A 22,175-nucleotide genomic window follows, 5' to 3' on the forward strand; every position below is an offset into this window, starting at 1 on the left:
TTCCCTCTATTTCTTGGTCTCATTTCCATTTTCAAAAGATCTATCCTCCTGTTTCCTATTATCTACATTCTATTTTGCTCTATAAAGTATTTATACTTTGGGTTTCTCATATAAAAGAAATCATGAGCTATTTAAGTTTGTGTGCTTGATTTATGTCACTTAAGTTATCGTCTTAAGATGACTCAAATTTATCCTTTTTTGCAGTGTAGTACTCCATGTATATAAATACTCCATTTTCTTTTTAAATTCATCTGTTGATGGACATATAGGCCACTTTCAAGACTTAGCTCTACTCTAAACAACACTGTGTCAAAACAAAAAGCAAAAAAAGGGTTGAGGATGTAGTTCAGTGTGAAGGCCCTGGGTTCAATACTCAATACCACAAAGCAAACAAGCAAACAAAAAACCACCAACAATGACATATTCTATCCATTATAGATATATAATGCAGGAAATAGGATCTCATGCCATGATTATGATTTCCACCAAGATCAATAATTTGGTTCCATAGGTCTTGTCTTGCTAATAAATTTCATCCAAATTACTCAAGAGATTTTAATTAAGAATCACCACCTCATTTTTTATTCTCAGACTGTTTGCCAGTAGTCTTATGGATATTACCATTAAAATCAGTTCAATAAATAATATTGCATTAAATATTCAGGATAATGTCGACTATATCCACACATTATACAGCACAGAGATTAAGAAGGTTCATAAATAATCCTAAAACAGTCTTCAAGTCCTAAAGAGATGCATATAGCTCTTCAGAATAATGGATGTTACATTTATTATTAAACAAATCACTGAACTTGTTAATATAATGAAAAGGAAATCAGAAGAAAGCATTTTATAGTGGTAGTAAACATGGAAAACTTCATGGTACGGATACAAGTTAAAAATATGCCTAGATAGGGCTGTGGGTGTAGCTCAGTGGTGCCACTCCTGGCTGGCAAGTGCAAGGTCCTCAGTTGGATTCCTGGTGCTGGAAAAAAAAAAATTCCTAGAAAAATGTCTAGGATGTCTAAAGTAACAAGGGAAGGGATGGTGTTGAAGGGAAGGAGTGACTCCTTCAAGCAGAGGGAAAATATTAGCCTAGATAAGGAGCTGGGAGGTGGAGTCCCTCCACTAGGGACAACAACTCCACTTTTCAGGTTAAGATATTAGAAGAATATCATACATTTTAAAAAGAAATGAAAAGCTTGAGTGGGACTGGGGTGGTCAGAGCAGGAATTTAAAGACAGCTTAATTTTAAAGTTCTTAAAAGTCATATTTATCCAAAGAGAAAGGATGATATTACGGAAAATTTAAAGGATAAATGTAAGAACCAGGATGACTTAACATTTAGGTTGGGCAGTTTCATCTTAATTACCTGATTATCAGATTGGTTACTTCCGGTAGTTTCCATGAAGGTAAACTGAACCAGCATTTTAGTCTCTGAAATATGCAAGTACCATCTAGTGGCAAAAGAAGGTAACCACAGAATGGAGTGAAGTGGAAAACATTTACACTGCACTTACTTGTTTATATTATAGTTAATTAGTAACAGAGGACCATGTTCTAGTTGGATAGGAAAACAAAGGATTTAGAAGTGACAGAAATGGTTATTAGATTAAGAGACATTGTGATCAGATAAATGGATTATGGGTAAAGAGTTTATTAAAAAATTTCATATCAGGAATTTAACATCAGATTGTGTTTTGGGAAAGAATCTTGAAGCAGGAACTATTCGAGTTCGGAGACAGAACTGAGAAAAGAAAAGTCAGTGCAAACGAGGAGAAGGCTGATATACTGAAGATATCAGTATTCTTCCAGAATGTTCTCTCCTTAACTGTTGCCTAACTCCTACTTAGCCTTCAGATCTTTATTTAGATGTGAGTTCCTCTGGACATTGTTCCTTGATTTCCCCCTCCCCAGATCTGTATTAGACAAGTCACTAATGTCCTGATATGGAGTACCATTCCTGGGATGCTAGTTACTACACTCCACAGTCACTTCCTGTTTTATATCCCTCATTACAGTCTATACTGCTGACTAGCTGGTCATGTCTGTTTCATCCACTCTTCTACCTCAAATATTTATGACAGTACCTCACATATAGTAGCCCCTTCACAAATACTAATGAATAGACAGATTAATGAAGAACTATGATGGAAATGTGCCAGGTACAAATATTGAAATATAATATTAATAAAGCTTAAATGAAAAAATATTTCCAAGAACTATTTGTAGAAAAAAGTTTTTTTCCTTGTGTATTGATTCCCTTTATGATTTCCATTAATTTGTAATCTCTTGTGCTTTTTAGTTTTCAGAGTATTTATCTTCTATTTCAGTAACAGAAAAATAATACTTAGTTCACAATGTCACTATAGAGATTAAAGATTACATATAAAACAAAGAAGAAAGTAGCATATATTGTGTGCCAAACAGTTGGATTTTATTATTGTACATTATCTCATCTCGTGAACTCACTGAAGCAAACCCAGAAAATTGGAGAAAATAATATATGCAGCGAACTATTTTTTAAGTAATATGGGATAATGAGGTCACATCAGTTGCTAGATTTCTGAATTCAAAATATTTAAGTATTAGTTTACTGTCTTTTCTATGGCAAAGGATTACTTGTAGGGAGACAGAAGAAAAAAGGTGACAGCTGGATGCTAAAAAATCATAGTGCTACAATACAGAGAAAAAAATCAAGGGGTATATTCATTTTCTATTGCTGCTATAACCAATTGCCACAGCTTTAGTGATTCAAAAGAACACAGACTTACCTTACAATTCTCAAAGTTAGAAGCCCAATGGATGGTTCTCTGTGGGATAAAATCAAGATGTTATTAAAGGTCTGTTTCTTTCTGGAGGCTGTCATGGAAGTTGTGTCTCCTTGTCTTCCACTTTTGAGAGACCGTGGGCATGCCTCCCTCCCTTTTCCCACCAATACTGATGGGTGGAATTCTCGTCCCTTTGAACCATTCTGGTCCCTTCTTAAGGATAGATTTTAAGAACCAGAATCACTTAACATTTAGGTTGTTCTTAATACCCTGATCCTCTGATTGGTTAGTTTCATTAATTTCCGGTGAATCAGCATTTTTTCCACCTTTCCCTTCCACATTTAGGGACTCATCTGATTATATTTGTTCCTCCAGGATAAGCAAGGATAATCTATTTTAAGGTCAGCTGATTAGCAAATTTAATTTCATCTGTAAAATTAATTCCATTTTCACACTGAAGATAGCATCTTCACAGGCTCCCAGGATTAGGATGTGGACATCTTTGGTGGATTGTGGATTGTTATTCTTATTCTAGGGGAATACAGGACTCAGGGGGCATAGTGGCAGGGGATGGAGGGAAAGAGATAAGGTGAGGACACTGTTTTCAAATAGATGTGTGTATATGCTTCTTGTGATATATTACTAACGACATTGGTCTTGGCAAACCCTAAAAGGTCTAGATGTTTCATATATGAGCTAATTAGAATCTGTCCAATTTTGGACTTGTGTAGTTTGATCATTCAATGTGAATGTAGGAATTTTCATTTATTTCTGTTAAATTTTCTTTGAGGTTATGTGATCTAGTGTCTTTTCACTTTTTATAGTTTCTGGTAACTTACCAGCAATAGGTCTTAGGTTACCTGTAAACAGCTGTGGGATACAATTTGTGCCTGGAAACATGAACTTATTTGAAATAGATAGGTGTTCTCTTACTACTCCTCACGTAGTTCAAGTTTCAGTTCTCTGTCAACGATGTTGCAGCTTTACCAATTTAAAGTCCATTTTCTTTCCCAAAGTAGGAAAGAAAACACAAATTGACTCAAGTCTCTCCTCATCATTACCTCTTTCTCTTAGGTATAAAACCAATTCTTCACCTTTTCCTCTTGAAGTTAATGGTAACTGTAGCTGTCAATGATTTCTCTATAGCACTTTACAATTTGCACCACGTAATTTAATAGCAGAACAAATGTCTCCCATTGCTTGAAACTTTTTGTGGTTTGTTTGGTTTTGAGATAGCGGGATCACTCTGAGCTCCAGTGATCCTCCTATCTCAGCCTCCTTTGTGCTAGAAATACAGATGCACAGCACCATCTCTGGCTTGATGATTTTTAATTATTATTTTTGGCTCTCAGGATAATTATTCATTTTCTCTTCTTTTACCTTCTTTGGTTGTTGTTCACTTGGAAAGTTGGAGTTCTAACTAAGGAAGAATACTAGGCACTTTGATAAAAACTTGTTGGGTGGTTGAGGATTTTGTTTTTCTACTTTATTTTTTTTGGTACTGGGGATCGAACTTGGGTCATTGCGCTTGTGAGGCAAGCAGCAGAACCACTGAGCTAAATCCCCAGCCACATGAGGATTTTGTTTTTGAGAGAGGATTTTTCTGTGTGGCCCGTACTAGCCTCAAACTCACCATTGTCCTTCCTCCTCCTATTGTGTGCCCCCATACACAGCTGGGTGGTTGAGTTTTAAATAAATTTTTCTTTACAGTCTTCAAATATCAGTGTCCTTGACTAAATCTGTTTGGAGAAACAGAAAGAATAAAATACATGAAATTATTTTTGTTGTAGTAGAAACAATAACAACAACAATAATATTAGTAATATTAATACAAATCAAACTAAAATTATCATCAGAAGCCATTCCTTTTGTCTAAACCTCTCTGCTCTAACCCTCTATCAATTATTGATCATTTCCCTAGCTATTTAATAACCATTTCAGCCATATTTCGTATGGTAGCTTGGAATTTTAGAGTTAAAGATATTTGATTCCCTTTCTACTTTGTCAGCCAAGTTTGTATTTTGTGGTCTTATCTCATTCTAGACAAAGGTACCAATTTGAAATTCTTTGAAATTCTACCTACTTATACCCTGAATTTAGAAACCACCCCACTTCTCTTGGCATCTTTCTTAGCTTGTAGAAATGGTATTTAAAAATAAATAGTGTTCAATAATAGATTTTAAAATGATGCATATGATTTTCAATGTACAGTGGTACCTCGGTTCACAAACTTAATTCTTTCTATAATTCTGGTCACAGAATTCATTCTACAATTCTGGTTGCAACCAAATTGCAAGCATATGCATACCTGAAACATGGAAAGAATTAAGTTTGTAAGCTGATATACCACTGTATTGGTAATCATGCAAAACAATGTACTAACTTGACATTTGAAAAAGTAGCTATAACCATCTAGCAATTTTGCCCTTAATTTTTGCAAAAATAGCTAGGAAATCCATTGAAATAAAGCTTCAAAGTCTGGCAAGTAAAAAAAGTATAATCCATTGTTCACCAGTGGGAGTCTAGGTTGTAGGTTGATATGTAGGATAGCAAGACTTATTCTTTTTCTTCATATAACTATTCAACATAACTATTCCAGTTCACTGTTAATTCAGTACAGCTAGGCAGCTTGTTAAATCTCAGGTTACAGTTCTTATGATCCACGAATTCTCGTGTGATTTATTTGTTTAAAAGATCTATTAATGAGCCGTGGGGATTTGGGTTGCCTCCATGACAAACAAGCAATACGGCTTGTTTCTATTTCCTAGATACAGAAACTCAGGAAGGAACATCATCCCTTCAGCTCTTTAGTATTAAACCCTGGCAACTATGGAAACATATTCAGATGATATGGCTCACTTATTTATACGATACAAGCAGTCTGATAACTAGCCTGTAAAAAGACAAAAAACTAGTATTATGTTATTCTCACAACCCTATTACTGTCATAATGTTGCCATTATTCTGCAAGAAGTGGTTGATATCTTCTTCTATGACTAGGTAGATTTTGTGGAGTAGTCAAATTCTACAGGGATAATACTGATAATATTTGCGTGATCTGTCTTGTAATATGTCTTTTCTCATCAGTAGTATTATCAACATTTACCATATACTATGATGCATAGACTTAAAAATTTAAATTGTCATAAGTAATTGCTCTTAGCTTCAAACTTCTTAGAATTTAATTGAAGAGCTAGCACATAAATAATATGAGCAAGATGGCAGCATATGTATAGTTAAGAGGAAACAGAGTGAGATCATTTTCTCAGGGATAACGACAATTTTAGAGAAGAAATGAATTTTGTTCATATCATCTTCAAACAAGATTGAAAGTGTTAAGCAGACGGAATGAATGACAGAATATTATAAGGATAAAAACTCAGAAAATTGTTGCCTGAAACAGTGGTAGAAATGATGGGTAGATTTTGGAAGTTGGAACAGGTTAAAGCTACTACTAGTGAGAAGTGTCACTGGACAGTTGAGTTGAAGGTAAAATTCATTAACATTTTAATAAGTTTAGCTTTGACCTACACTTACTTACTCAAATATACGCCATTGAGGATGCATTCTTTTAAACTTGGAACAAAAATGTTTCAAATATTTCGGAACTAGACAAAATGTATGATGGTTATCTGCCTTCTTCGGTTTTCCGGTGCAGTTCCTTGGATGTCCTCTCTCTTTGCTCCAGATCTTTCAATCATCATGTATTCTGATGAACTTCGTTGCATTTCCTATGTAAGCCATATTTGGAAAGATAAGTAAAACAATATTGACCCCTTGACTTTTTTTCTTTTTAAAACTTAGCAGGATGATTGTTGGAGAGATTTGCTTTAAACGCGAGTAACAGAAAGAGCAACAGATTTTTTTTTTTAGATCTCTAAAAACAACCGTGCAAGGAAATATAGACAGGAAAATATGTAATGCCAGTGTTGTGAACTCTTTCTACCTCTACAACCTCTATCTTGCTTGCCTCCCTCTCTCCCTTTCTTTTTGAGACAGTCTTATTATAAAACTGTCCAAGTTGGCCTCGAACTTGCAATCCTCCTGCCTCAGCCTTCCAAGTAGCTATGGTTACAGGTTTATGTTACCAGGAGCAGCACTAGATAGCATTTTTAGCAAAGGTAAGTTGTGGTATACAACCTGCGGCTTATGCCACCCTTTGGAAAGGAGAAGGAAAGACCCTGGTTATTGAAATGAGGGCGCGGAACCCAGGCCCTGTGGCCAGTGGGAGAAGGGGACTCGGAGGGACTCCACACTCCAGGAAAAGGGGTGGGGAGGCTCCCTAAAACTAGACGAAACCAGAAAGGCAGAGGAGGCCACGGACACCCGCTAGGAGGTGGCAGGACGCCGATTCAGACCTGAGCCCTGACTTAAAAGCGCGTTGTTTTGAGCAGGGCCTCGGAGGAGGGCGCGGCTGGATCTCCGCAGAGGAGACAGACTCCAGGGGCCCAGGCGGGGTGACTGACAGGCGCTCGGGTACCCGTCCACCTCCCGCTCTCTCGCCCGCCCCTAAGAGCCCCGCCCCTCGTAGTCCCGCCCCCAGGTGCGCCGGGACGCGCGGGGCCCTAGCACGGGAGCGCGCGCGTCCGGCCGGCCCCGCCCCCTGGGAGCCCCGCCGTCAGGTGCGTCCAGCCCGAGGCCGGCACGCTTCCGGCACCGAGGGCTCTCCGCTCGGGCGCGCGGGGCGGAGCGGCGGGAGCGCGCTCGCGAGGCCGCGTCCACACGCAGTTCCGAGCTCCGTCACCTGGGGCCTGGAGGCGCTGCGGCTTCGGCTCTGAGGTGAGGGCTGCGCGGTGGGCAGCGGTCCCTGAAGCCTGCCGCGGCCAAGCCGCCCCTGGGAAGTGAAGGGCCGAGGAATCGAGGGTCCGCGGTGCGAGGTGCGGCGGGCCCGGAGCGGCCAGGGAAAACGCGGTCCGCCCTAACGTCCGTGGGGTCCGCGGGGCCCGGGATCTGGGGTCCGCGCCGGGCCGGGCCGGGCGGCCGCGACGCTGCAGGTAGTGGATGCGGCGGTTCCCGCGCCACAGCATCCTCCCCGGAGGACGGGAAGGCGTCTCCTCGGAAGGGCGGGATAATCGCATCCCGGGGTGTGCGTGCGTGCGTGCGTGCGTGTGTGTGTGTGTGTGTGTGTGTGTGTGTGTGTGTGTGTGTTAAAAGGCGCTGGGGAGAGAAGCCAGTGCGCAGATCTCATAACACAGTTCGAGGGGCCGATGTCCAGGTTTCTAAAACACAGCAAAGCCGCAGATGGGCAAACAAGGTGGGCTGGAGGCATTGATCTGGATTTGAGGTGCTCAGCGCTGAGGGAGTTCCCTTAGGCCCCTTGTCTTGGATTTACGTTTTAGAAAAACTGAATGGGGCGGGGAACCCCACAACCGTGTTTATCTTCTGTCGAGGGCGTTTTAAGAGTAGAAAAGGAGCATTTGTTGGACTCTCATCTAACCCAGGCTCAGTATTATCTCATTTAATCCTAGCAGCCACTCTGAGATTGGAGGTGTTTTTCTAAGTGGACAGATATGAGAAATGGGTTTCAGAGAGGTTAAGTAATTTATTAAGATCTCAGCTAGTAAATAAGATAGACCTGAGATTCTAGCTTAGGTATGCTTGACTGTTTAATTATGGTGCTTTATCTACTATATTTTATGTTTGTCCAGAAAGCAATATCTGGGAGTATTGCTTAGGAAAGACTCCACAGGAGAGAACATTAATAGATCATTTAGGGCTTTTGGGGTATTTGCGTTACAATCAAACTAAAGAGACATTAATCTTTGAAAGTGTATGGGATGTCGAATGTGTAAAACTTCAAACAGGGTGGTATTGGGAAACCTTACATTTAGAATAAGACCAAGTTTGTTAATATATTAATATATATATAACAAATATATTTGTTATATGTCTCTTTGTAGTCCAGATATTGTTATTTGTGTCAGGAGTACCAAAATGAATACAATTTGTAATCTCTATTCTTGAGTTTTAGATATTATATAAAATAATTTCATGTTTTGCTATAGCATAATCTTTACTAGTATGTGAATTAATAGGATTAAAATTAGTTTTATGCATAAGCTTTTAAAAAACTACTATGTATTAAAAAGTTATCGGATAACTTGCCATATGAGTGCCACTGCATTGTTATTTTCACCAAGAAACACTCATAAACTTCAGGTTATATTGTATTGACAGTACCTTGTATTATTATCGCACCATCTTCAATACTTTTTAAAGCATTAGAGAAGAAATCATTTATATTTTGTCTCCTGTTAAAAGGCTCATTTTATAAATTGAGAAGCCAGTAATGTAGCTGGGTACAAATTTCTTTCAAGTCTTGTGCCAGGTAGGTTCTTAGTCTCTCCTTCATAAAGAAAAAAGTCAATTAAAAAGTACAGCTAATACCAGATTGATTTGGACCTTTCGTCATTGAGAATTCTAATGAAAAGAGTCTTGAGTGAGGCAGAAATGATGAATTATTGAAATGTACATTATTTTGGGCACAAATGTGTGTAGGTAGAAAAAATAGTGGGAGATTTCTGAAATTTCTCTTGACTGTTTTCCATTTTTCACTGAACTGGGAATCAAGGTCAGACAGTATGAGACTGATGCTGTGAACAGACAGGAGGCTTGGGGATGGGCCAGTGAATGGACTAGTGAAATGTAATGGCCAAGAATTTAAACACCCTGAGGTGTGAAAAATGCAGTAGAGGAAATAGAGAATGCTTTCTGTAGGTTTACAAGATAAGAGGGGCTGTTAATTTCCTGTACGTAGTACTTCATAATTCATTTCCAGTGCCTGTCTTTATAGTGTCATCTAGGGCACACACCAGTATCCTTTGTAGTTTCCTTTTGTGTTACCCTTCTGCCATATTGCAGATACTGTGTCTTTCTTTATATAAGTCAGGCCCTTTGGAGAGTCTAGCTTTTTCATGCTTTTCTGTTTGCATAGAAACTCAGTTTCAGTCTTTTGCACACTCTTCCCTCAACGGCCATTAAAATGTTATTCAGTTTTTCTCTGAAATCAGTGACAGTGTCACACACTTTTTGCCCTCTAATGTTGGGTGTATAAATCCTTCAGTGAGATAGTAATGTTTTAGGTTTTGCCAACCATATGGTGTCTATGCAACTTAACTCTGGTAGCACAAAAGGAATCATAGACAATACTTAAATGAATAAGCGTGGCTGGATTCCAAGAATACTTAATTTATATACCCTGAAATTTGAATTTCATGTAATTTTTACCTGTCACAAGGTATTGTTTTTCTTAGTTTTTTCCAACTGTTCAAGAATGTAGAAACATTGTTAATTCATGGATTGTGCAAAGAGACTGTGAGCTAGGTTTAGCTTCCAACTCCTGTTCTTAGTTTGCAGGCCCGTAATCTGTAAGGCCTCAGGAAGCCTAGATAAAGGAATTTGCAGTAAGATAATGTTGGTTATAATATTGCCACTGGTGGTAGAGAAGCAAACATAAATAAGACACTAAGCATCTCAGTACAGGTTCAAGACCTTAACATACAAAATAATGGTGTTATGTACGGTGTGTACAGGTAGAGCAAAGGAGTGGTAATCACCTCTGCCTGTGTGGATCAGAAGTGATCTTAGTCATCTTTCGGAGGTAGGAGAGTTATGTTCAGATAAGAGTATTTTCGAGACTCAAGGATGCTAAGATGGTGACTGATTATTATCTTTTACCAGAATGGTTCTGAACATTGGAATGACTCAATTTCATTATTTCACAGGATATAATCTTAATCCATTTGTAACAAACATTTAAAAAATTAGGTCTGTACATGTAAAAATAAGTTTAAATGTACACAATAAGATGGGATTATTCTGCAGATATTTAATGCCTCTTCAGAGCTATGTTGTGAATTGTTATACTAGAATCCTGATAGATAATGGCAACATTAGGTAAGTGATGGATTTGAAAAAAAAAAAGTATGGATAGTCTCTTTTAAGAAAAGTATTGCTTTTAATAAATATAATAAGTATAATGAAAAGAATATGTTAGATTTAAAAATACTTTAGCTTTCTACCTTAAGGATACCTTTCGGACCCATGTTTATTGCATCATAATTCACAATAGCCAGGATATTGAACAAGCCTAGGTGCCATCAACAGATGAATGGATAAATAAAATGTTGTATATATACACAACAGAGTATTATTCAGATGTAAAGAAGAACAAAATTATGTCATTTGCAGAAAAATGGACAATATTAAAGATCAGTCATGTTAAGTGAAATAAATCAGACTTAGAAAGACAAAATCACATTCTTCCTAATATGTGAAATCTAAAAAAGATGAAATGAAAGTACAAAGGAAACTGTTACTAGATGGGAAGGGAATAAAGGGGGAAGGGTGTAAGCATTGTTTAATAAGAGAGATGGATGTGATCATAGTACATGCATTGAAACCCTCCCCAAAAGGTAAAACAAGTGGATAGGTAGGGCAAGGAGGTGAAGGGGGGATGAAAATAATTAAATGTTATGTACAGATATGCCAAAATGAAACCTATCAATCTGTACTAATAAAAAAAGATGTGAAGAAAAAATAATAATCAAATAAAAAAGAAAAAACTTCAAAAAAATACTTCAGTTTTCAATTTCTGGTTATTTGATTTCCATGTTCCCTAATTGCTTTTTCCTTAGTTGCTTTGTCCTCTTTTCATGAATGTGATGCTCTGTTATTTCTTTGTAGATATTAATTACACTACTTTTATGTACAGTAGTGATCAACATGTATAATTACTTGCCACTTACCAGGTGCCATTTGTCAATATTTTACAGATATTAATTCTAGTCATTTTAACAACTCAAATATTACCAAAGACATGGGTACTATTATTACTCGATTTTACCAGTGACAAAACTTAGGCACAAAAACGTTAAATAACTTGTCCAAGGTCTCACAGCTATTAAATGGCAGAGGCAGAATTCATGTTTAGTTTTGACTCCAAAGGTCATATTCTGAACCACTGTACTATACCACTTGAGGCATTATTCTGTTAATTCCTGTGTTTGCTGATTTGGGTTCCTCCTTCATCCCGTTTTTGGGGGTGAGAATCTGATTCTAGCCAGTTTAGTAAACTGAACCCTGAGAAGGTAGTAGGGCATTTCACCTACCCCAAGGAAGAGAAATGAAGTTTTGAGCATAGTATGGCTCATTCAGAGAATGCTTAGTGACAGAATGGATATATTTTCTTAAGTGTTGTCCTTGGTGTAATTCAGTTTCCATACTTGCACTCTTTGTTTGGGTCTCTTTAAGTGCATACTTCCAGGAGAGAATTTATCCAACATCGATCCAGAGTTGTGGTGGTGGTCGTAGTGGTGACCTTTTGTATGTGTGTTGGGATGGTGTATAAAGAGGGGCTTTAGTTTTGTTTTAAAAATCTCTGGCTAGAGTGTGTATGAGGGTGGGCAGCTTCATAAACTTCAGACGAGGCTTTTGGAAACAGCTTTGAGTTCAGAGAGCAGTTCTCAAGGAAGTAAGAGTGTTGTGAATCTATGAGCTACTCTCTGTATAAGAGCTCTGTGTCTAAAAAAAGCCAAGCATTCAGCATTCCGTTTGAATTAATAATTTAGTGTATCTGCTAAATCAATGTGTTTTGGCAGACAACTTGAGAATGTTCATGCTGCTGTTGGTTAGTGTTTCTGTGTTTGTTTTGTAGCAAATCATGTTTGAATGAGTGTGGTTTTTTTCTTTTTTTGGCCTAGAGGTGATTTCAGTCTACTGTGAGTGCTTTTGTTTTGTTGTTTTTCATTTCCTCTTTAACATTTTTTACAATATGTCTAATTGTTTTCAATTTTTTTTACTACACAAGTAATATGTATTAATGAGAAAGCAAAAAAGATAAAAAGAAAGTAAAAGTTTTCTGTGATCCCATTGTTAATTAAAAAATTTTTTTTCTAAGCTCCACCTGGTGGTGCAGGCCTGTAATAGCATTCTGGGAGGCTGAGGCAGGAAAATTCCAAGTTTGATTCTAATCTGGGCAGTTTATCAATTCAGCAAGACTATCTCAAAATAAAAAATGCGCTGGGAATGTCACTCAGTTGTGAAGGTCCTGGGTTCAATTCTCAGTACCACTAGATTTTTTAAATCTAATTTTTCTTCTGTGCATATAAAAAGGATTCTCATGTAAGCCATTTCCCGCCTCTTTCCTCTTCTCTATTTTTTTTTTCTTTTTCTTTTCTTTTTACTTTTTTTTGGAGTTGAAAAACTGCCTCCAAAAAGTTGCTTGCTTTTCTTTCTGGGTGGAGGTAGGGAGTTTAGAACATGCAGTCCTTGTTGTGATGGAGTCATACCAGCATATCATGGCCCCCATTAGGTTTATACAAAACCGGGCAGCACTAATTGCTCTGGAAGAAGGTTTAAGAGGACCTTTTCTGAATCTCCCCAAGCTGCCCTTTCAGTGTAGAATGCAGAGATTAATTCTTCCCATTCCTCCTGGTGCTCTCTCTGTGACCTTGACCTCACTTGTCATGTATTCAATTTGGGGAATACCAAAGGGAAAAAAGTAGTAAGCAGAAGTGATAAGCTCCCAGCTGGCTTTGAAGTTCTGGAGTTCTGGTGTTCTTCACTCCCTTAGTTTCAGCCATTTACTTTTAAAATTTTATTTACTAATTTATTTTTGCAGTACTGGGGATTGAAGTGAGTCTAGGGCCTTCACACTAAGCTACATCCTCAGTCATTTTTTATTTTGAAACAGGTTCTTTCTAAATGACTCAGTTGCCCAGACTGGGTTCAAACTCATCTCCTGCCTCAGCTTCCCAGGGTACTGGCCACACCCAGCTTATTACTTGCTTTTCAGTGTCCTCAAATTGCTGTTCCATGAATTCTGGCTAGGCAGCAAAGACAGCACAAAGCATGAGTAACTTCATCTACCTGGGCCCCAAAGAGGATTTTTTTCAATGAAAGTGTATTTTTACTTTGTGGTTCAAGGTTAATTTGTTTCATTTGGTTTTTCCTCTTTAATAGGCTAATGACGGAAACATGGCCACTGCAATTAGGGAGGTGGGAGTTTGGAGACAGACTAGAACATTGCTACTGAAGAATTACCTAGTTAAATGCAGGACTAAAAAAAGCAGTGTTCAAGTAAGTGAAAATACTCTTTTTATGTTTTGTTGCCATTTACTTAGCTTTCACACATTCTATTTGTAAAAGACGATTTTGCTGGATGCATTTTTTGTTATAATTTTATTTTCTCTGTTCTCTTTAATTTTCTTGTAAAGTAAAAGCTTGTTGTATTGTGTTAGCCACAGGAAAATAACTGAATAACTTCATGCTTCTAAATGTTAACACTTAATAATGATTATTAAATTTAGTTTTCTAACAGCAGTACTTAATTTTGAGCCTTAGGGATGAAATTCTTAGCATTCATAAACTTTTTCACATAAAACTTCTATTTCATGGACTCTAGAGTGAGTTGCCCCAAGAATAATTAAAACTACCATGTATCATAGATTTATTCCCCAACATACATTACTTTTTGTCAAAAAAGAACTCTGGCTACCCAGATAGTAATACTTTGAAAGGATGGACGTATATTGTTTATCTTCTCCTGAAACCAGTGTATGAATAGCAAGATGAAATAATAGTTCATTTGTATTAAAGCTAACCATAGAATTTTAATACAGTTTTAGTAGTATAATTGAGGTATAATTAAGGCATAATTTACAATTTAGAATCAAATAAGACACTTTTATGGTGATCCTAATAGGGATATTTGGTAAGTTACTTTAAATAAAATATGAATAAATTAATTTTATGTCAGTGATCTAAGTTGTTTATAGGTCACCTTTTATGTCACTTTAATTTATTATGTTCTTGAGTTTTAAAATATTTCAGTAAAATAATATAGAGGAAAAATCATCTGATATGCCTTTTGGGCTTCGTGAAATGCTTAACACAGAAATTCTTTTGGATCGAATTACTTTTTGTACAGAAGAAAGAATAACCAATTTTTTCTTATGTTTTCTTAATATATGATTTGCATAGAAATCATGCTTTTGCTGCCAATGTCATACTTTGTAATCATTTTGTTTCTTTTATTATAGGAAATTCTTTTTCCACTATTTTTTTTATTTTGGCTAATATTAATTAGCATGATGCATCCAAATAAGAAATATGAAGAAGTGCCTGATAGAGAACTTCCTCCAATGGATAAATCTATTCTCTCTGACTTAGTTCTTGGATATACGCCAGTGACTAATATTACAAGCAACATCATGCAGATAGTATCTACTGACTACCTTTCTGATGGTATTGTGTTCTTATATATGTTTTATATCTATAACATGTAGCCCCTTCAATACTTAGTGGCTTGTTTTACTGAGTAACATCCTTAACACCCAGATATGTGTTTTCCAACATATACCAACATATAATTTTGCAAAAATATTAAAATCATTTAATTCTGTTGCCTTATATTCTTTGTGAAATACTAATTTATATCCCTGGCAGTACATGTATATTTTCATTGATTCTTGCACTGTTTATAAAATAATTAGTTTGTGTAGTATAAAAGATTTGAAGGAGTATTTCATTTTGACTCTGACTTATAATAAAGAAGTAGAAATGTATGATAAAGATTATAAAGCAGGAATCTTTTTAGATTGCCATGCGTATTTATGGAGATACATGATATAAACTGAGATGCTTAACTTTGGAGACCATGATTGTGACTATATACCTAGATTTCTTTTCCATCATGTATACTTCACTCTAGTGAGTTTTAAGAGGCTGTGAGAAAACCTAAAGGAAGAACCAGAGAGAATGATAGACATGTATGACTAAGCAATGAAATGGTGAATTATAAGCATGTTGTTTTATATCATATAGGACAGTTATAATCAGCTTCTAGTATATATCATTATATTATTAGATAGTGGATCACTGGATGATGTTAGTTACATAGTCTAGAGCCAAATAACTTTTTACCGATTGTACTGTTTGATATTTTTATCAAACTTATATCTTATTATTTATCTTACATGTTTGTTGGCCTATTATATTAAGCACAAATAGCATGAATAGCCATAAGAATTTAACATTGCAAGCTCAAAACAATTGATCAGAAATGTTGAGAATGAAATTCATCAGTAATTCTGAGTAGGAGAATGAAGTCGATGTATATTAACTTCACAAATTCATATCTATCTATATTTTAAAGTTTTATTTTTTAATAATAGAATTACATACATACATCATAACATACATGATAACATGACTGATAGGATGCTGAACTAACGCCTTGTTTATTCATATCAATCCTGGAGTTCCATGACTATTTAAAGGCATAGAAGATTATGTTGATGAACATTTAAATAATACTTTGTAATTTACAAAACATTTCCATGTTTGTTGCTTTACTTGGTCCTTATCAGTTGAACCCAGGGTAATTAGCTAGATATTACGGACGAAAACATTAAAATTTGGAGAGTTAAATCACTTATTGGTTGTCACACACCTAATAAACGATGAAGTTAGGTATCGATCCTGTATTCTTTTTTTTTAACCACATATTGTGGAGTGTTTTTAGTTAGCTTATAAATAAAACTGCAAGAAAGTATTTAAAAAATTGTCTTACCTAATGTGAAAGGGTAATTACAGTATTTTCATCATTTATCTTCTAAGAAAGTAATAAACAGTATCAGGTTTAACTGGCTTTTTATTCAAAGAAGAATTGCATCAGTTACTAAAATACATATTTCTGAGAAGGATTAAGGAATTATCTTCATAAAAACAAATATTTGAAAATAAAATATCCATTCATTTATCTAGGAGTTAATAATTTCACTTTGCAGTAGATGAATGAACTACATTACTTACTGTTTTGATAACCTCATTACTGGCTAAAATCTTAAATTTACCAGTGTCTAAAGTAAGCCTGCCAGTCAGTGGATTTTTAAGAATTGAGATGATATGAAAACTATTCAGTATTAAACTTTAGTACAGTTCATTGAGGTTCTGAGAAATAGTGAGCTCTTCTTGATGAAATGATTTTACATATTATTTTACACTATGCTTTGTCATATTCGTAACATATTACACTGATTTAGTAATCGTATGACAGCTTAGGATCTGTAAAGTTAAATTATTTCATTCACTATGTGGCCATATTTTCTTGAGAGCTTGTTTGGAGGTTCTAGTAGGGGAGTATAGCCGCTTGTATATGCTTGACCAAGGAAATGGTCTTCCTCTATCAGGGGTGGTCGTGCTCTTCCACTGAGCATGCAGCTCCAGGAGGGACACACATAAAGTGGTGAAGGAGGAAAGGGACACCCACCTAGCCAGCCAGATCAGCCGAATCAACTGTGGCGACAGGGTGACAGATGTCATAGCCAGATTGGCCTCACATTCCTACTGTTATTTTCTTAGAAGAGATATTTTCTAAGAAATTAGAGAGTAAAACAAAATTACTTACAGTAAAACAAAAGTGCTTATAAAATATTTTGTTGATCAAATGTAATCATAAAATTATTCTACTATATTATAGTAAACTGTTTTGTTATCTAACTATATTGTTATATTTATAGTCATAATTACTGAAGAATATACAAATGAAAGAGAAATGCTAGCATCCAGTCTTTCTAAATCCAGCAACTTTGTGGGTGTAGTTTTCAAAGACCTGATGTCCTATGAACTCCGTTTTTTTCCTGATAAGATTCCAGTATCTTCTATTTATTTGGATTCAAGAGGTAAATAGTCCTAAATAATTATTGAAGTCAATTAAATGCATATCTCGGCTTCTTCAAATTCATGTGCAAAATTTGAAGTAGGGTCAGTTATTATATATAACTCCCATTTTACACTTTATTTTTTCCGGTACCAGAGATCGAACTCAGGACCTTGCACTTGCGAGACAGGCGTGGTGCCACTGAGCTAAATAAATCTCCAGCCCTCCATTTTAATTTTAATACACTTAAGTATATATAAATTGTAGTAGAATAAAGCAGACTTGTATCTTGAATTATGTAATTTCCTAAATCTGTTTTTTTTCTTCATGTGATTGTTTTCACTTATGCTCTAGTACAAATCTTCCAAACCTTGAGGTCTCCCAGTTTTACATTTGAAAAATGGAAGTCAGTCTTTACTTGTATAAACCTATGAAGAGATAGTATCAACCATAAATGTTTATTGAGCCAGTGTTAAAGTTACTATGCTATGCTAAATATTGAATTTGTAACTGGATTCCAAAAAGCTTTTATGGAAAATTCTTCTGTTTAGTGTTTTTTTTTTGTTGTTTGTTTTTTTTAACTCTGTACTTGCCTTTGCATCTGGAGGTTCTTTGAAACAAAGTCATCACAGGATGACTTGTTTAAAATAGAAGTGACTTGTTTTATTTATTTATTTATTTATTTGGTACTGGGGATCGAACTTGGGACCTTGCACTTGCAAGGCAGGTGCTGGAACCACTGAGCTAAATCCCTGGTCCAAAGCGACTTGTTTTAATAGGTATGTTTATAATTAATTTCTTTTTATATTTTTATTCATTTACCACTTAGTGTCCTAACACTTAACTGCTATATTTCAATATTTCAAATAAACAATTAGGAATCTTATAGCTCTTATTTGTTTTTGAAGGGCAATGACATATTTTCTTTGGCCCTGTAGAAATTGATTAATTTTTACTTTGGTAACCGTCTGTGTTATCTTAGAAGAAAGCACTTATTTGGTGTACAAATCTTTATGTCTCACATTTTTCTCCTCATAGCTGACTGTTCAAAATCGTGTGAGGCTGCTCATTACTGGTCCTCAGGGTTCACAGTTTTACAGGCATCCATAGATGCTGCTATTATACAGGTAAATATGATAAAGAAGGAAAACTAGACCCCATGTTTTAATGTAACTGTGTTCTTCCTTTTTTTGTTGTTTTCCAATACTAGAGATTGAACCTAGAGCTTTTGCATTGAGTTACGTTCCCGGCCCTCTTTATATTTTTATTTTTAAACAAGATCCTACTAAATTGCCAAGGCTGGGCTTGAACTTGCTAACTTCCTGTGTTAGCCTCTCAAGTAGTTGGGATTATAGTCATGTGCTACCATGCCTGGTTTTGATTTAATATTTTTTGTAGTCTACTTTTATTTGATAGTTTTTAAAAAATTTTATTGGTGCATTTTAGGTATATAATATAATAACATTCATCATTGGAAATTTGTACCTTTACATAATATATCTTGGTTCTTATTTTTTCCCCCTTCCCCTGCCCTTCCTTGAACCCCTCCACCCCTCCCTATTTACAAAGACTTTGTTTTCACTTTTTCCTTTTCTCATATTAATTCCATTCCCTTCTTTCCTTTCCCCAGTCCCTCCCATTTCCCCTTCCCCTTTGAACCTTTTCTTTTTTTTTCCACATTATCTATTATGCCTTTTGATCCTTATTTACATTTTCAGTTTCTCACACCAGAGAAACTGTTTAGTATTTACACGTCTTAGGTATAGGATTCAAGCATAGTATATATCCATCTACTTTTATTTACTAACCATAGGTAATACTTATGAAAGACTTCTACTTTTAGATGTTTCCCTTGAATATAATTTATTTTAAAGAAAGTGACTTTATTATCTTTTCCATAATAGATTTTATATTTTATTTGATATGCATTTGTTTAATAAAAACTTTTTAATTTAAGTTCTGATATTAACCCATTTAATGTTTAATACCCCTGTGAGATTGCTGCTGTTAAATATAGGGATATTAAATAACTTTTCAAAATTCAATTTATTAGTGGCAAAGTAACAGTTCATACTACAGCTTTTTAACTCCTCTAAGTCTGTGCTTTAATACTATACTTTGTACTATACATTTTGTCTAAATGTGTAAATTAAATTCTAAAGAGATGCCTAGACCTAGTGTTCCACATTTTGCACAAATCTAGCCAAGAAATTTCATTTATTTTTAAAAAATCTTAAAATTTTGTGGATGGGCCAGATAGCAATAAGACGAAATTCTCTTCGAACGTAAATATTAGAGGTAATCATATCTCATTTTTCCATGTTCCCTATGGACCTGTGTTTTTTCTGTTTGCTTTTGCAGTTGAAATTAACTATCCTATAAAGTATTGTAATTTAAAAAATGGACATCAGCTGTCTTCTCTATTAAAATAGAGTCTGCCAAAACAATGTAAACATCAAGTAAAGAAAAACTTGTATAAATAGTTTAATACTAAATTTATCGAGACATCATGAGTTTAATACAGGTTACAAGATTAATACAAGAGGTGTTTAAAGTGGTGGCCATCCATTAGCTTCCAGACATTTCTTAATATGGCGAACTCCTGAAGTATGTATAGATTCTTTTGGTGGACTCTGTATATGTTCAAAGTATATGAATAGTATTAGAACTGGAACCGCGATCTGAACAGGAGACTTATTTTTATTGTTAGAATGTTATGAGTAAGATGACTAGAATAATATTTTACTTGACAGCGTTGTTTTAAGAACCAAACGAGGTGGTGTATGTAGAATTCTTATCATCTCTTGCAACAGGGTATAGATATATTAGGGAAATATAATATTATACCAGTTCAATGGTAACAGACGTTTAAAGTAAAGATAATGAAATATGAGCTGTATCACTCTGCTATAGTTATACCACTTGGGTTTTGTCCAAAGACATTAGCCGTCTACATCCCAGGTAGCAGTGGATGAATAGGCAAGACAAATCTCAGTTTAGGAATTCACTTGAATGTTAATCATACGTCATAATTTTATTATTCTGGCCATATGTGCTACAAGTGTAAAGTTTATCTATTTTTGTTTTTTTAGGACAGTATCTTACTGTAACTGGCCTCAGACTCACTATACTCTTGCTTCAGCCTCTTAAGTGCTGCCTTAGCCTCCTAAGTGTTGAGATTACAGGCATGCACCACCACACTCAGTTCATATGCAGATTTATTTTATTTTATTTTTTTAAGACAGGGTCTCATTATGTAGTTCAAGCTGGCCTTGAACTCACTAGTTAGCCCAGGCTGGCCTGAAATTTGTAGCAGTCCTCCTGCCTCAGCCTCCTGAGGACTGGGATTACAGCCATTTTCCACCACATCTGGTTTTCATGTGCACATTTTAAAACAATAGGCATGTTTAAAAGAAATTTTTAAAAATAGTCATACAACAATGATACTAGTAATTCCTAAACTCTTCAATTTTAAAGAGGTATGTTTTTGGTAAGATGCATATAATTGTCTGCTTAAGATGATAATTTTATTTTCTTTGACAAATTAATTAAAATTTATACACTTACCAATTTCAAACTTTATGTATACTTCCAAAATGAATTAAAAGCAGTACTCTACTTTGCATCAGGATTATTGTGGTTACTCACTTTATTTCAAGTGTATAGCTTTTAAGAATTTTATTTATATAAGGTTATTGAATAAATTTGGGATATAATTGTTACATTTTATTAGGGGATACTCAGAACTAAATTCATTTAATGTATTTATATTTTCTAATTATAGTTGAAGACGAATGTTTCTCTTTGGAAGGAGCTGGAATCAACTAGAGCTGTTATCATGGGAGAAACTGCTGTTGTAGAAATAGATACCTTTCCCCGAGGAGTGATTTTAATATACCTGGTTATAGCATTTTCACCTTTTGGATACTTCTTGGCAATTCATATTGTAGCAGAAAAAGAAAAAAAGTTAAAGGAATTTTTAAAGATAATGGGACTTCATGACACTGCCTTTTGGTATGTTATTAAAGGTTTGTGTAGTATAATTAGCAAGTGTATTAAATATCATACAGAGTTTCAGAATGATAATTTTTTAAGGTAGAATTTGAGACAAGTCAGCAAGGTTCAGCAATTGATTGCATGGGGTTTTTTTGTTTTTTGTTTTGGTACTGGGGATCGAACTCGAGTCCTTACGCTTATGAGGCAGGTGGTGGAACTACTGAGCTAAATCCCCGACCCGGTTGGCATGTTTTAACATAAGGAACAGGAATGTGGAGAGCTTATCTTGACAATATATTTAAATTTTATTTCATATTTTGTTTGAATCCATGGGATATGCTTCACGTACTTTGCTGTATATTTTACTATACAGAAGGGGCGAGATTGTGGAAATTATCTGTTTTGGTCCTCTTCCAATATCACAGCATATGTGTAATACCTAAAATTTGTTTAAAATGAGTAAAGCCTATGTATGTATTATGTGGATTTTTTTCTCCCCCGGAAAACTAGTTATTTGAATGAATTAAGATGAAGAATATACAAATAATTTATATAGGAACAAGTGAAAAATGTTTTCACTAGTGATCTTCAATGTTTCACCATTTTATGCAGTGAAAACTTATAGAGGCATACATATTTATCAATAATTCCAAGTATATTTTCCTTACTCTTCCTACTAGGTAATAAGAAAATTTGTTTTAAGATCATTTTGGGGAAGGTTAATATTATGCATAAGTTACTATGAT

General features: G+C 35.4%; 2 protein-coding genes across 9 annotated transcripts in view; one reads left to right on the plus strand and one right to left on the minus strand.

Moving 5' to 3' along the window:
• Map2k6 (mitogen-activated protein kinase kinase 6) overlaps positions 1–7,651 on the minus strand; it is a 195,993-nt gene extending 188,342 nt beyond the window's left edge. For 3 of the 4 annotated variants that reach the window (XM_087208572.1, XM_021248612.2, XM_087208573.1), the window contains exons 1-4: positions 7,516–7,651; positions 6,313–6,502; positions 4,405–4,510; positions 2,775–2,813 (exon numbers count right to left, since the gene is read on the minus strand). The gene's annotated coding sequence lies outside the window, so the exon portion shown is untranslated. Of the gene's footprint in view, positions 1–2,774; positions 2,814–4,404; positions 4,511–6,312; positions 6,503–7,129; positions 7,269–7,515 lie in introns of those variants that run through there. The other variant, XM_021248611.2, reaches the window with a different exon arrangement.
• Positions 7,418–22,175, plus strand: part of Abca5 (ATP binding cassette subfamily A member 5) — a 67,577-nt gene continuing 52,819 nt past the window's right edge. For 2 of the 5 annotated variants that reach the window (XM_087208565.1, XM_087208570.1), the window contains exons 1-6: positions 7,418–7,550; positions 13,734–13,850; positions 14,813–15,017; positions 17,294–17,455; positions 18,472–18,560; positions 21,218–21,447. In XM_087208565.1, the coding sequence (XP_087064691.1) occupies positions 13,749–13,850; positions 14,813–15,017; positions 17,294–17,455; positions 18,472–18,560; positions 21,218–21,447 (788 nt within the window). In that variant the 5' untranslated portion in view covers positions 7,418–7,550; positions 13,734–13,748. Of the gene's footprint in view, positions 7,766–7,905; positions 8,026–13,733; positions 13,851–14,812; positions 15,018–17,293; positions 17,456–18,471; positions 18,561–21,217; positions 21,448–22,175 lie in introns of those variants that run through there. The other 3 variants (XM_087208569.1, XM_087208566.1, XM_087208568.1) reach the window with 3 other exon arrangements.

This window comes from Heterocephalus glaber, unplaced genomic scaffold (genome assembly GCF_053883595.1).
Source record: "Heterocephalus glaber isolate CG9 unplaced genomic scaffold, H.glaber_assembly_v1.0 deba00000937, whole genome shotgun sequence".
NCBI lineage: Eukaryota > Metazoa > Chordata > Mammalia > Rodentia > Bathyergidae > Heterocephalus > Heterocephalus glaber.